The 15379-nt window shown below is 35.2% G+C and overlaps 1 protein-coding gene across 8 annotated transcripts in view; it reads left to right on the top strand.

The window, feature by feature from the left end:
- The window catches only part of ZRANB3 (zinc finger RANBP2-type containing 3), a 216270-nt gene that overhangs the window by 103780 nt on the left and 97111 nt on the right, over window positions 1-15379 (top strand). For 4 of the 8 annotated variants that reach the window (XR_011428187.1, XR_011428186.1, XM_070240766.1 and 1 more), the window contains 2 exons: window positions 11600-11778; window positions 14368-14599. The exons of 2 other annotated variants lie outside the window; for them this stretch is intronic. Coding sequence is in view for 4 of the 6 variants with exons in the window: in XM_070240766.1 (XP_070096867.1) it covers window positions 11600-11778; window positions 14368-14599 (411 nt within the window). In the remaining 2 variants the exon portion in view is untranslated. The remainder of the gene's footprint in view (window positions 1-11599; window positions 11779-14367; window positions 14600-15379) is intronic. 2 more of the 8 variants (XM_070240767.1, XM_070240768.1) reach the window with 2 other exon arrangements.

Raw genomic sequence — 15379 nt, 5'->3', positions numbered from 1 at the left:
GATTTCTTCGTCTTCTCTTTTATAAAATCTGTAGCTGAATTAATCTATGATCATTAATGATAATAATCATTTACAAAGTACAATGTTCACTGTCTACTCTTTGTTTCTTAGTCCTTGTTTTCATATACTTTTGAAAGACCCCTTTGTTTACATTTGTGGTCAGCATACTCACAGTGCTATAATACAACATGGATAATTTTGTATTTTTCATACACTTTTTTCTTTAAGAATGCATTATATTTGATTTCTCTGTATTCATTACAGCTAGAAATTTTAGTGATGTAAGTTATTAATTCTTCCACTTGTTAAACAGTTGGTTTTTCTTTTCTTTTCTTTTTCTTTTGGTGAGGAAGACTGGCCCTGAGGTAACATCTGTGCCAGTCTTCCTCTATTTTGTATATGGAACACTGCCACCGCATGGCTTGGTGAGCACTGCTAGGTCCACGCCCAGGATATAAACAGGTGAAACCCTCAGCTGCCGAATTGGAGCACATGAACTCAACCACTTGGCCACTGGGCCAGCCCCTGAAGTCTGAATTTTTAACTAGTATCCAAATGATTCATAAGTATAATAGATTTTAAGAACTTAGAGCATAACCAAAAATTAGACCACTTTTTTCCTCCTTTTCTTTCTTTTTTTTTTCCCTCAGCATCTGTAATTGTGTTCTTTGTGTTGTGTTGTGTTGAGCTCTCTTTTTGAAGAAATCACCAAGGCACTAATCCCACAATACATATGGAGAAAATGAATAGAATCTTAATAAAATTTGTTCACCTGATTTCAGTTTTACAAAACACATATTAAAAAATACGAAGAATATTTGGAAAATCTACTTCTGAAATATTGAGCATTGCTAATCTACATTATTCTGTCATTATCTTTTATTTACTCACATTTTAACTTAGGAGTGGTACTGTTTGAATGAATAATACATATACATCTGAGCATTTCACATTATAGTTATCTCATTTTTATTATGTCTTGTGACTTTTTAAGATTAAATATTAATGTACAGGAGGAAAAATAATTTTCACTCTACCCTCCTGAGTTCTTGGGTGAGACTCCCTATAATAAAAGACAGATTCACAAGAGAAAAACAAACAATAGTTCATTAACATGTACATCTCATGTATACAGGGGAGATATCCAGGAAAAATGAGTAAACTCCCCGAGATGGCCCAAGCCACTGCCTGGAATACCATCTTCAGCTAAACACAACAGAAAGGTGTTGGGGTCTGGGGAGGTCGGTTATGGGAGGTTACCAGGGAAAGCATGTTAAACAAGGGTAAGGTTTGTTATGCAGATTTAAGTCAATGTCTTCTCCATTGATAAGAGTTTCTTGTGATTTAGAGTTATTCCTCCCTTCCAGGTACAGATAGGGTGACACCAAAAAGAGATTTCCTTTATAAATCTAAACTTCCCTTACTAAAGGGTAGTTTCTACTCCATCTTCAGAGCTTCTTCTGTGTCTGCTGATTCTCAAAAATAATCAGCTCAAAGTAGTCTTTTTGCAAAGAGGCGTATTTTGGGTTGGCATATTCTGCTCCCCTTCAATGAACATCACTAAAGATTTTGAATATGATAAGAACACATTGCTGCCCACACTAGAGCTATAACTTAAAATTCTTCTAAAATATTGTAATCTATGCTTATGTTCTTTTTTATGTTTCGAAATTCAAAATATTGAGATTGTTCTTTTATTGAGTGAAATTGTTTGTTTCCAGGAAACGCATAAATTATTCCTTATACATCTTCCCACTTATTGCCTAGAAATGAGTAATATAGTGCAGTCTCCAATTGTTACAGATTGAAAATCCAAGCATATTAAGGAACAGTGACTTACTCTGAGTTTTGACTTAATCATCAACAAAAGTAGGATAAAAAACCTTGCAACCTAGGGCTGGCCCAGTGGTGTAGTGGTTAGATTCGCATGCTCCACTTTGACGGCCCAGAGTTGGTGGGTTCAGATCCCAGACATAGACCTATGCACTGCTCATCAAGCCATGCTGTAGTGGCATCCCACATACAAAATGGAGGAAGATTGGCACACATTTTAGCTCAAGGACAATCTTCCTTAAGCGAAAAGAGGAAGATTGGCAACAGATGTTAGTTCAGAGCCAATCTTCTTCACCAAAAAAAGAAAGAAAGAAATCATGCATCCCCGGGTTTCTTCATCTTTTGCTTCTTCACTTTTCCTCAAGTGTGGGTTTGACCAATATTTTTTTGAAAAGCTCTTCTTTCATTCTGATACCATACCTCTTAACCTCAAATTTGTGTGCCTAATGCACAATAAGCCAATCACTGAGACACTTGGTGCTTGGAGATGGAGAAACTTTTCTTCGAATTTGCCAAAACAAGAAGGTGGGAGGATAGGTTCTCTCAAATCCACCTTAATGAAAGAAGAAAGCAGGGAGTCTTTATAGAGCTAAGGGGGTTGGGCAATCAGACTTCCGGGCATCAATGGCAACTGGGGCCTGGTTATCTGGTGATCATAAGTTCCTTAAAGGCATTCTTTTTCTTCTGCAAAATAAGTTCATAAATCTTTGTGATCCTTGAGTCACCCCTCAGGTTAAATAAGAAAACAGCAAGTTAGAAGATTAACTTCTTTTCATCTGTGTCTGTCTTGGGAACAGGCTGAAGGATAATCATGTTCTTACTGAGTTTTTACAGTAACCCTCAGTTACCTGGCTTCATTCTACAGTTAAATATATGTATGTTTAATTTATGTCTCTCCCTCACCTCCTCCCTCTCCCCTACCGCCTCTCCCTCTCCCTGGTCCAGCACCTCCCCCACCTCAGTGTCATAGTATAGCAGTAGACTGTGACTTTATAATAAGGTCATGTTGATGTCCAGATTTTGGCATAAACACTTAACCAGTTTAATACTCAGGGATTTCCAACTTCTCAAAGAGTCTCCTGGATATTTTTAAAAGAAGTTTTCTCTCTCTGTCCCTTACTGCCCCCCTGCAAGTAATATTTATTCAGAGGGGATATGTACACAGCAGTGAAGATTTAATATAAACTCAAAGTTTGTATTTTCTTTTTATTATTATTACTATTTATAACAGCTTTATTTATAATTGCCCCAAACTAGATGCAACCAAAATATCTTTCAATAGGTGAATGGATTGAACAAACCATGGAATCCTTTTAAGCAATAACAAGACATGGACTATGATGAAAAGGCATGAAAGAACCTTACATTCATATTTGCTAAGTGAAAGAAGCCAGCCTGAAAAGGCCACACACCTTATGATTCCAACTATATGACATTGTGGAAAAGGCAAAGGCAAAAAAGATCAGTGCTTACCTGGACTTGGAGGGGAAGGTGAGAAAAATGATTAGGTGGAGTACAGGGGATTTTTTAGGGCATTGAAATTATTCTGTATGACACAGTAATGGTGGATACGTGACATCATCAACTTGTCAAAATTCATAGTACTGTAAAAGAGAGTGAACTTTAATGAAAACTATGAACTTTTGTTAATAATAACATATCAATATTGGTTCATTCATTGTAACAAATGTATCACGTGAATGCAAAATGTTAATAATAGGGGAAGCCATGAGCAGGGAAGGAATGAATATGAGAACTCTCTTTGCTATCTGTTCAACTTTTTTTGTAATCCTAAAACAGTTCTAAAAATAGGGAGTGTTAATTAATAGAAAAAAAAGATCTCCTGACCAGAAGATTTGACTGGTAGAGTGTAAAACAAAAAGGCACAATAAAAATGATTATCTTGTGGGTGCGACTCACCACTTGTGGCCCCTCCTTGTCCTTAGTTTTGCCAAGACCAGCAAACTAGGACCTACATCCACAGGAAGGTCAGAGGCCCCACTACCCAACTCCCCTCGTCTCCACAGGAATTCCTCTCCACAAGCGACCCCATCCCTGGGCCCCTAATGCTTCTCCCAGCACAGCTTCTGTCCTTCAGTGACCTTCTTTCTTTTTTTCTTTTTTTTTTAATTGAGTTCTTAATAGTCTATATTGCTGTGAAATTTCAGTTGTACATTATTTCTCCTCTGTCACCACAAAAGTGCTCCCCTTCAGCCCCTATGCCCACCCCCGCTCCCCTTCCCCTGGTAACCACTGAACTATTTTCTTTGTCCATGTGTTTGTCTATATTCCACATATGAGTGAAATCATAGGGTGTTTGTCTTTCTCAGTCTGGCTTATTTCACTTAGCATAATACCCTCCAGGTCCATCCATGTTGTTGCAAATGGGATGATTTTGTCTTTTTTTTTATGGCTGTTTATTATTCTGTTGTATTTATATACCAGACCTTCTCTATCCAGTCATTGGTCGATGGGCACTTGGGTTGCTTCCATGTCTTGGCTATTGTGCATAGTGCTGCAATGAACATAGGGGTGCATATGTTACTTTGGATTGTTGATTTCAAGTTGTTTGGGTAGATACCCAGTATCACAGTTTGTATTTTCCTTCCCTCCCTATCCCTACAGTCACATCCTCCAATGGTGACTGCTAATAGTTCTTTCTGTCCTCCCTCCTTCCTTCTTCCCTCCATCCCTTCCCCTCTTCTTTTCTCTATTTTTCTCCCTTTTTCTTTCTCTGAATATTAACTGGATCATATTTACCATACTATTTTTCTTTTCAATATACTATTTTGCAACAAGAGACTTACCAATCATTCTATATCAGTATATAGATCTACCTCATTTTTAAAAAATGATTACATAATATCTATATCAATGCAAAATAACTAATAACTGTCTATAGATAAGAGAGATAGGTGAGTTTTACTTGAGCCAATGTGAGGATTATAACCCAGAAAGGCCTTTTCCAGAAAGGAAGAAAGCCTTCTGGAGAAACATGCTTTTCAGTAGTCTTATACTTTTTTAGAACAAAGAACATACATTAAACACGCCCGGGATGTATATTCATCAAAGTTGCAAAGAGGTATTCAGTTGCAAATTAGTAGGTCAATATGACTCTGATATCCGGAAAGTGACTAATACCAGGGTTACCAATAGGGCATTATCAATAGGATATAGGAGGGGAAGTATGTATTCTTACCTTTTTTTTTTTTTAAGATTTTATTTTTTTCCTTTTTCTCCCCAAAGCCCCCCTGTACATAGTTGCATATTTTTAGTTGTGGATCCTTCTAGTTGTGGCATGTGGGATGCTGCCTTAGCATGGCTTGATGAGTGGTGCCATGTGGTTACAGCTGATCTACAATGTATGTTTGATGGGCCATAAGTCAGGCTTCTTTAGTTCAAGCTGAATGGGTTTTGAACCTGAATAGTTACCCCATATACCTCAATATGTGAAAATCTCTTATCATCTCATTGTATAGATGTACCATAATTTCTCTAACTTGTCTCTTCTTTACGGGTTTAGTGTACTATGCAAGTATATCCCTGAAAAAATTCCATTCCAAGCATTGGACTTGCTGGATAGTCAGATCAGTATTTATTCCCACAATACTGTACAAGTGCCTGTTTCCCCAAACTGTCACCAGCATGTTACCAAATCTTTAGTTTTTATTAATCTTATTTTGTAGGTGCAAAATGGTTTCTCATAGTTTTGATTTTTTAATTTATGATTATGAGTGAGATTGAGCATCTCGATATTTGTTGAACATATTTCTTTCTTTGTGAGTTGGTTGTTCACTTCTCCATTTTTCTATTGGATTGTTTGTTTTTTCTTTTTGGTAGGAGCTTTTCATAAATTGATTAGCCTTTCGTCATTTGTGTTACAATTTTTTTTTAATTTGGTTTCCATTTGTTTTATGCTCTCTGATATATAAATTTTAAATTTTTGTTTAGTTCTATTTGAATTTTCCTTTATGCTTTCTGGATTTGGTATAATGAATAAAAATGTCTACTCTGAGTTTTTTTTTTACCCATCTTTTTTCTATCACTTTTATGTGTTTTTTTTTAAATATGGAAATTTTTAATCTATCTGGAAATTATCTTACAGTGAGGGGTGAGGCAAAGACCCAGTTTTATTGTTTTTCCAAATGGTTAGTGTAGTGGAGGGAAAGTTTTCCTTGACTCTCTTGGGGTCCCTGGGTGTGTCTGAAAATTAACCGACAAAGACAGATTAAAAAGAGAAAAGTATACACATTTTTTTGAATTTTTACGTGTACATGGGAGCCTTCACAAGAGAACGAAGACCTGAAGAAGTGACAGAGCATGAAGTTTAGACAAAGAAACAACAAATTTGTGAAGAATTGACAAGACAAAGGGGTTTGGGCTAGGGGTAGTAAATGGTGAAGAAGTAGCTAGGAAGATAAGGATTAGTTTAACTAGGTTGGTGTGCAGATTCCTCTAGTCTGTCTTTAGTAAAAGGAGAATTTACTTCCTGCCTTTAGGCAGAAAGGAGGAGCTTATTCTGTATTTCCTGCTTCTTAATTGCCTTCAGCTCAAAATAATTTTTGTGTCAAAGAGGCATATTTTGAGGGGACATATTCTGGTTTCTTAGCCAATTATCCTAACAGCATTAATTGAATAAATCATTTTTTTCATTGACTTAAAAATGCAACCTCTATCATATACTCAGTCCTCACATGTATTTGGCCTGTTCCTGTATTCTCTTCTGTTTCCTTGCTCTGTTTTGATTATTCCTTCCAAAGTACCAAACTTTTTTCATCATGATTTGGAAGTAGCCACTTGCCTAAATTCTGTAGGCATTACTTAGGTGTTACTACCAATAGTAGTAGTTATTTTTCTATTGATTCTTTTGGTTTCAAGTATTTGGTCACATTATCTGTTACTAATACATTTTTGGCTGTCTGTTCTAATATTTATATCTCTCATTTCTTTCACCTGTTTCTGATATTAATAGGAATGTTTTTTCTCCATTAAGCATGATACAACTTTTTTGGTTGAGATATGTACTTTTTCTCACATGAAGAGATTGTCCTTTTAGTAATAGTTACTAATAAAGGGCTTTTATCAAAAATGAAAGCTGAATGTTTTTAGTTGTCTTTTCAGCATCTAAAGATTATCATATTACATTTTCCCTTTGATCTATTAAGATCGTGAATTATCATAACAGACTTTCTTATGTTGAATAGTCTTTTTATTCCTGGACTTGAACTCCTCTTGGTCATGTTATTCTTTTAATGATCTACTGAGTTCTGTATTTTAATTGTCTACTTAAAATGTTTGCACCAATACTCACGTGTGAGATTGACCTTTGATTATGTTTTGTGCTCCCCTTCATGTTTTGGTATCCATGTTATGTTGACTTTCTAAAATAATTTTAAAAGCATTTAGAAGCTTTTCTTCCTTTAGCACTGTCTGAAATAGTTTAGTATCATTTCTCTTGGCCCCTCCTTTTGAAATAAAGGACAGCCCTCTTGTCATTCTTCCCAGCACAACTGTTACTACTAGGTTGTAGAACTGTAACTTTTTTTCCCCTAGCTTTTTATTTGGAAGAGTTGCAAGAATATGAATAATACAAAGAACATACTCTTTACTCAGATTTACCTGTTGACAATATCCCATTTATAAAGCTGTGACTTCTAATGAAATTTTCCTAGAGACTTGGGAAGAATAAAACTACAATATTAAAAGTGTAACAGTTAACTACTAATATTAGAAATGGCTATTCTTAAATGCATTTGCCCGTAGACAGCCTCTCTGTCCATTGCAGAGCTTTCTCACTGCTTCACTTTTTGCTATCCTCCGTAGGCATCAGTCAGCCATGCTGTAGAGTACAGGCTTGCTTGAGTTCAGCTACCATTCTCAACTCAATGTCCTGTCTTTAGAGATAGAAGTTTTTTTTGTCCCATCCTGATGCCATCGAAGGCCCACCTCCTTTCCAGCCTCACGTGATCCCAGTGTTTTCCCTTCAGGAGAAATCCTGCTCCCATCCATGGGGAAGAGCCAGACCATCAGGGAAGTATGACAGCATATTTCCCAAAGAGTGGCCTCTTCATTCTTGAGTAAAGAGAAGAACAGGCCTGAATGTCCGTATTTCTCTGGTCTGTTCCCTGTTCCTTGTCTCCTATGAGACAAGAACACATGAATGAACACAAACACATACATCTAAGAATAAACAAAAATTTTCAGACATAACATCTAAACCTCTCTATGGGAAAGAATATTATAACTTAATCTACAAGAACAAGGAAATAGTTCTGCTGAAACATGCACCTCTGTCCCAATAATAAATAATAGAACATAGGATTTCAGTCTGACATTTCCCTCTGTGAATTTCTTTACTTGATTTAGTTCCTCATTAAGATTTTAAATCTGCATACCTAAAAGGATCGTCCAAAGGAGTCTCTTCTAGAACATGGCCTAATATTAAAGACCATACCCTAGGCATAAGGGCAAAAGTGAAAAAACCCTGCTCTTTAAAAGCCTAAAACCAAGTCTTAGAAGAAATTAGGTATCTGCTGGTACGCAATCTGCCTGCCAAAAGAAAACTTAACCTGATTTCCGGTTGAAGGAAGATAACATCATCCAAAGTGTCTATAATTTTTTCATCCATAATGTCTGGAAACCAATCAGAAAATATAAGGGATGCTGAAAAAACAAGACCAAATGACTGAATACTAAAAGAAAAAGTAGGTAATAGAAAGATCCCACAGGGGATCAGATATTGGTGTTATCAGAGAGGGGCTTTAAAATAACTATGATTATTTTATTCAAGAGAATTAAGGAAAAGGTGGACAAAAGAGATGAAAAAATGAAAACTTTCAACAGAGAATTTAATCTATTGAAAAGAATCTAAAAATATTTTTAAACAGATTCTGACGAACATTTTAGAACTGAAAAACAACATATCCGGAATTAAGAACTCATTCAATGGGTTTAATATACAGTAATAGCAAATTAGATACGAGAAGACAGGATTAGAGAACTAGAAGATAACCAGCACACCGGTATTATTCTTATTCTTACCTGTACTGAAGCTAGTTCCCTCTCTCTTCCCCTATCCTCAATCCAAAGCTTCTCTTTTCCCGACGTTTTTCCTACCTATTGTTTCAAGCCCCATTTCCAAATATCCCTATTGAAGACCTGCATCTTTGATGTCAGTAGCAGACATGCTTAGGATATGTTGATAACCGGTTTATCCGTAGGTTTCTGGCAGGCCAACATAGAACACGTTAGTCACGCTACGTGAAGTGCACAAAAGTCCAGGTAGACAGGAGTTTGAAACCAAGTAAATTTAGCAGCAAGCAGAAGGTAAGGACCCAGTGATAGAATCTTAGTCTCAGAGAGAGAATCCTATTTCCCAGAAAATTAGGGAAGCAAAACAGACCCCTATTTCCAGAGAAATTGAAATCAGGAAAATGGGTTATGAAACCATAGCAGGAAGCCAAACCAGGGACCCACAGCTATGGCACAGAGTTTGTGTTATGGTCCACACTCACAAAATAAGGTGAAGACTCAGTTCCTGGAACTGTGCTCATGGTCAGAGTTGTTTCGGGGAAGCAGCAACACTCATGACCCCAAACCAGGTAAAGGTGTGTAATTGTTAAATTTCTGCATCCGTGGAAGCAAGTTGGTCCCAGGATCTGTTGATGTTTAAGTGGTTTCAGCTTTGAGGATTGGAGGGCTGTGAGGACAAGGAAACAGAGCAGTCATTATACCATATATTGGTGCATAATTGCTCTTCGGTTCAAATTTACAAAACTAAGTTATGTAGACTGTTGTTTTCTCTAGGGCTGTGTCTGCCACTATCAGGTGAATCTTCAATTTGGCTATGTAGGACTGAAGATGGGGTTGTACGCTGTTCCTTGGAAAGAGAAATAAAATACTAAGGTGTAAAATGATTGATTTAATTTTATAATAGAATATGTAGGCGCTGTGTGTGTGTCTACATCTACCTTCCTAAGTTATCTTAACCTATTACCAAGCCCTGCCTAATTTAAACTCAATTGTATTCTTAAAATAGTAGGTAGAAAATAATTTTTATCTTCACTTGGATCTTGTTTCAATATTAAAAGCTTTTAGAGTTAGCTTTGGCTCTATACTTGAATGTTATGTGCCTCAAAACTTTGAAAAGATAACTAATAATATTACTGCCCTAGGACTAAAAGTTTTTTGTTTACCTCCCTCCCCGTTTTTAAAAACTGCGCACACCGTTTCTGTGCCTGGGTCTTGCCTGTCCCAGAGAATTTAAAGTCCTTGATCTTTATTTAGTTATTCATTCACTCATGCAGTCAAATAATATCTGAGCACTTACTATACACCAGATGAGAAACAAAATCACTCCCTACATTTCATTTCATCATTTTTCTCTTTGGCTGTCTTTATTCCAGTCAAAAGAACGTTTTCCCCTAAGCAATTCACATTAGTTTTCTCTTTTCTCTTTGAGTTTGATGAATATAAATGTAATTTTGCTTGAATTATTCTAAGATTACTTTTGTTGTCATTAATAGTAGTAGTAAAATGAAAAACACATACACGAAACGACGTTTTCTTAATGGAGACTTGCTAAAAGTCCATAACTCCCTTTTTCTCTTTTCTTAATTTCACTCAGCATTTAAAGCTAATTTTAAATTAATTGTTTTAGGTTTCTGTGTCTTTTTTTCTCTTTGAATAGTCTGTTAAGCAAGGCCTATGTCTTTTAGTCTTTCTTTTTCTCATGGTTCACAATAGTAACTACTTCCTGTTTTTTAAACTCAGGATTATTGAGATATAATTCACCCTTATAGGTAAATTCACTGTTTTTTAGTGTAGAATTCTATGGTTTCTAACAAATGCATAACAGTCATGTAACTGCCACCACAATCAAGATAATAGAACAGCTCCATCATCTTGAAAAGTTCCCTATGCTGCCCCCTCCCCCTCCTTCCAGCCCCTGATGTGTTTGCTCTCTGTCCCTATTGTTTTGACATTTCCAGAATGACATAAAAATGGAATCATATAGTATGTAGCTTTTGAGTCTGGCTTCTTTCACTTAGCAAAATGCATTTTAGATTCATTCATGTTGTTGCGTATAGCAATAGTTTGCTGCTTTTTTATTGCTGAGTAGCATTCCATTGTGTGGATATACCACATGAAGTTTTTTCCCTTGCACCGCTTGAAGCACATTTGAGTTGTCTCCAGTTTCTGGCTGTTATGAACAAAACCACTATAAACATTCATTTAGTAGCTAATTTTAAATGAATATAGTGTACAGACAGGGTATATGTAAGTGTGAAAACAACAAAGTGGGAAGACATTGGAGATGTGGGCTCTCTTACTAGTTTTGCATCCAATTAACTAAGCTAAATAACCACTCTGTGCTTACTTCTTTTGTAAAATGTACATGATTTAGGGCTGATTCTAGCTTTAAAATAATATGATTTGGTGCTGTATAGGTAAGGCATTTCCTCTTGTGTTCTGTGAGAGGAGAAATTAAAATGGTCACACACATCTTTATAAAATTAAGTTATTTGAAACCAGTATAGGGAATATGTAAAATTAAGGGTCCTTTTTATATCAGAGTCCAATCACAAATGGTTTGAAAATAATATAATTTACTTAATGAACTTTACAGGTCATAATAATCTTGAGCTTTTTATTAACTGTGTAATTCAATTGATTTTACATTGGGAAATTCTTTTAATAATGCTCAAATATTTTCTTTAAAAATATTTTAGCCTTAATTTAATTAATTTGTTTATTTTTAATTTAGATGGGTCTAGGAAAGACAATCCAGGCAATTGCCATTGCTTACTTTTATAAGGAGGAATGGCCTCTTTTAATAGTGGTCCCTTCATCTCTGAGGTACCCTTGGACAGAAGAATTAGAGAAATGGATCCCAGAGCTGGGTCCAGAAGAAATCAATGTTATTCAGAATAAAACTGATGTTGGGTAAGAACAACTTTTTAATATTTAAGGGGATAAAAGCCTTCCTGTGTATTTACTATATACTAATGTTTGGAATGAAATATCACCTATAGATCAAAATTTAGGTTTAAGAGAGTAGTGTGGAGAATTTTATTTTACATTTTTAAATATGAATTATATATCTAAAACCCAATGGTATATTTAATATTGTAAGCTCTTTTATATGGTATATTTTAAAAGTAAATATAAAATATGTATACTTTTAAAGATACATGTAATATACCTGCTTTATATATACCTTAAATATACTTAAAACTGACTATTAGCGGGTTGAAAAATAAATTTCACAACTTTTCCAAGATTAACTTGAAGTTTGGTGAACTTTTATTACCGGCAACTATGGTGGGTTTTGCTTTGTAATTTGTTAGTTAATATGCAAGTTTTATATATAAGTAAAAGTTAATATTAACCAGTTTTATTTTCTTTATTATATTAATTTGTGATTTTAATATTTTCTATATTGAAAATATTTGCTTTGTGATTATTTGAAGTCCTTACACTAAAAATCTAAAATAGTGTAACTACTGTTTTTTTCTTGTTTTCTAGCCATTAGAATAAACCAATCAGTTTGAATATTGATAATTTATTCCATTGAGTTTCTAGGTGAATCATGCAAATTACGTGTTTACAGAAGTTCAAAATTACCAATTTCTGAGCCTCAAATAAAAAGCAGTATATCTACTTGAAATAAATGTCTATTAATACTTAGATTTTTTAATTGTAGTATTATTGTACTGTATTGTATTCTGTAAGATTTTTAACATAAAGAGTATTTGTAGAAAAAATGTTGGCCTTTGTGAATGTAGAAGGAGGAATAGACAAAGTAAGATGGAGGCCTTTTTTCTTTCAACTTTGCAACTCTTAATTCGATGAAATACATTTTTCTGGGCCGAAGGAAATTTGGACACTATTTGCATAGTCAAAATAAGATGTAGATAATAATTGTAAATAAATTTCCTCTCCTCCAATAAAACTGCATAAAATTTTAAAAACCTAAGAATTTATAAAATGTAGAATTTATTAAGTCCTCTATACCCATTTTGTTAGCTGTAACTTATTTAAAAGTTTACATTTAAGTATTCTTAAAATATTTCTCCTCTATCATCTTTTATAGCCTTTAGGTCAGCTAGTTTTCATTATTATTTTGGAAATACACTCTTGCAATTAAATAATGGCCAGTATTTCTGTTTGAATAACATTTGGGATATGTTAGATAGTACTACAACCCCAGAGTATAACTTTTCTGGAAGATAACAGCTAAGGGCAGAAAAAATTACCCAGTGTCTTCTAGGTACTTAAAAAAACAGCTTTGGGTTATACCAACATGCGGCAACATGTATTTACCACAAATACACATACGTCCTTTGGGAATATGTCAGTTTTTCCTGGACTATTCGGTAATCAAGACGTGGCAGGCCACAGTGGCCTTTGAAGCCCTTGTCTTGTGTATCTTGCTCTCAATATGCCTAAGTTAGTAATATTAACCCTATACTTTTCTTCTGCAGGCTTTTCTGGTATTTGAGTACAGTAAGAAATTCATGTCTCTGTATTCGTTAGATTTATCCAGGGCTTTAAGTGCAGTTGTCATTAAGGAAAAAAAATGCAATTCTCATATTGGTACTGGCTATTGAGGAGCTCTGACTTTTCTGTTAAGAGGGTAGAGAACTGCAGAAGACTGACTCTGTTCTGTATTTTTCACTAGTGATACAGGAAATACAAAAGTGATATGTTTTATTTTAATGCATTTATTTGTCTAATTTCATTCTACAAACTCTTTGGGAGCATAGCACTGTACATACAAAGATGAATGACACATTCCCTGCCTTCACCAATCTTTTGATATAGTAAGGGAGATAAATATGTAAATGGATAATTACATTACAGTGTGATAAAGAATATTAGAGATGTATGAATGATAGAGATAGTTCAAAAGATCAGGCATCACCTTAGCCAAACATGTCTCTGCATGAGATGGTACCCACCTCTTCTTTTCCCCACGTCATCACCCCAGGGCCAGGGGCATTTCTGTTGTCACAATGACAAGGACTCTACTGGCCTTTAGTGGGAGGGTCCAGGAATGTGAAATGCCCTGCAGTGCACTGGGCAGCCCTGCAATGCTAAGTATTTTCCTGATCAAAATCCCAATAGCACCTGGATTGAAAACCACTGTTATCCTGTTTGTGGGAAGGCTTCATTGAATAGTCAACAAATATTTGAGTATCCACTGCATCCATCATGATCCTGGGTGGGTGGAAGCAAATATTCTTAGAAGGTAATGTTCTTATCCTAGTAAAATGTGGTTTGTTGGATGTCAAAATCTTCCAAAGACCATTTAACCAAAAATTTGGGTTTGCTTAACCAAAATTTTAAAATTTGGATTCTGGTTTGTCCTATTTAAAGATGGTAAAATCTTAAGAGAAATTGGGATTCAGCAGTAGTACCAGCTCCTCTTGTCTTCTTTTTTCTCCTCTGTATTTCTTCCCAAAGAGTTGTGTTGTTAATAATAAATTGGTCACTGAAATATTTTTAAAGTACATGGATTTTCTTTTCTAGGAGCATATCGACCAGCAAGGTGACAGTTCTGGGTTATGGTCTTTTAACCACAGATGCAGAGACCTTGATAGATACATTGAATAATCAGAACTTCCAAGTAGTTATAGTGGATGAATCACACTACATGAAGTCCAGAAATGCAGCTCGCAGCAGGATTTTACTGCCAGTAGTACAGAAAGCCAAACGAGCCATTCTTCTTACAGGAACTCCAGCTTTGGGAAGGCCTGAAGAGGTATTAAAATCCTTATACTTTGGGCTTAAAAAAAAAGAAGAAAAGAAAATTGAATCAATTACTTGTTTTACAATTTTTAGTTTAAAATTACGTGCCTGAAATGCCATAAGCATACATTGGGAATTTCTAGATAGCTACTAATGATTAAATATATCTTTTACTATAACGTTTTTTATCAGTTTACATGTAAACCTTAGCCATGCTTGTAAGTATATATAAAAAACTGTTTTTCCTTTTATAATGTTGTCATATAGTACAAATTTGTAATATTCTTCACATTTGTGTTCTTTTGGTTTTCTGTGGTCTTGATCTTCATTTATCTGGTCTATTTTACATTATAAACTCCTTAGGACTGGAGCTGAATCTGCTTTATGTCTTTTATACTGTTTTACATAACTTCTCTCTGTTCCTCTTTCACATCAAGATGCATGTTTGGGAAGGTAGAAACTACAACTTATATGCAGACCAGATAGGGTATCTACTTAGGATGGAGGAATAAGGCATTTGTTTGATACCCCATTTAGCTTTTACCATTCTAAGAGGCAGGTGAGGTATGGAGTGATTAAAGGGTTGAGAAGAAGAAATGATGGATGAAACTCCTGTGGGTCTATCAGGGTCAGTGTAACCTAGGGAAGACTATTAACGACCACTGAGTCATAGAAAAATCTTGGGCATCTCTACTAGCATTACCAATGCTCTGCTTTTGAACTCCACCCTGGAAATTTTCTGAGATACATATAACAGCACATGGATAGTGATAGTAAAATGTTCAACTTTACC

This window comes from Equus caballus, chromosome 18 (assembly GCF_041296265.1).
Source record: "Equus caballus isolate H_3958 breed thoroughbred chromosome 18, TB-T2T, whole genome shotgun sequence".
In the NCBI taxonomy this organism is placed as follows: domain Eukaryota; kingdom Metazoa; phylum Chordata; class Mammalia; order Perissodactyla; family Equidae; genus Equus; species Equus caballus.
This window is presented reverse-complemented; position numbering and strand designations above follow the sequence as displayed.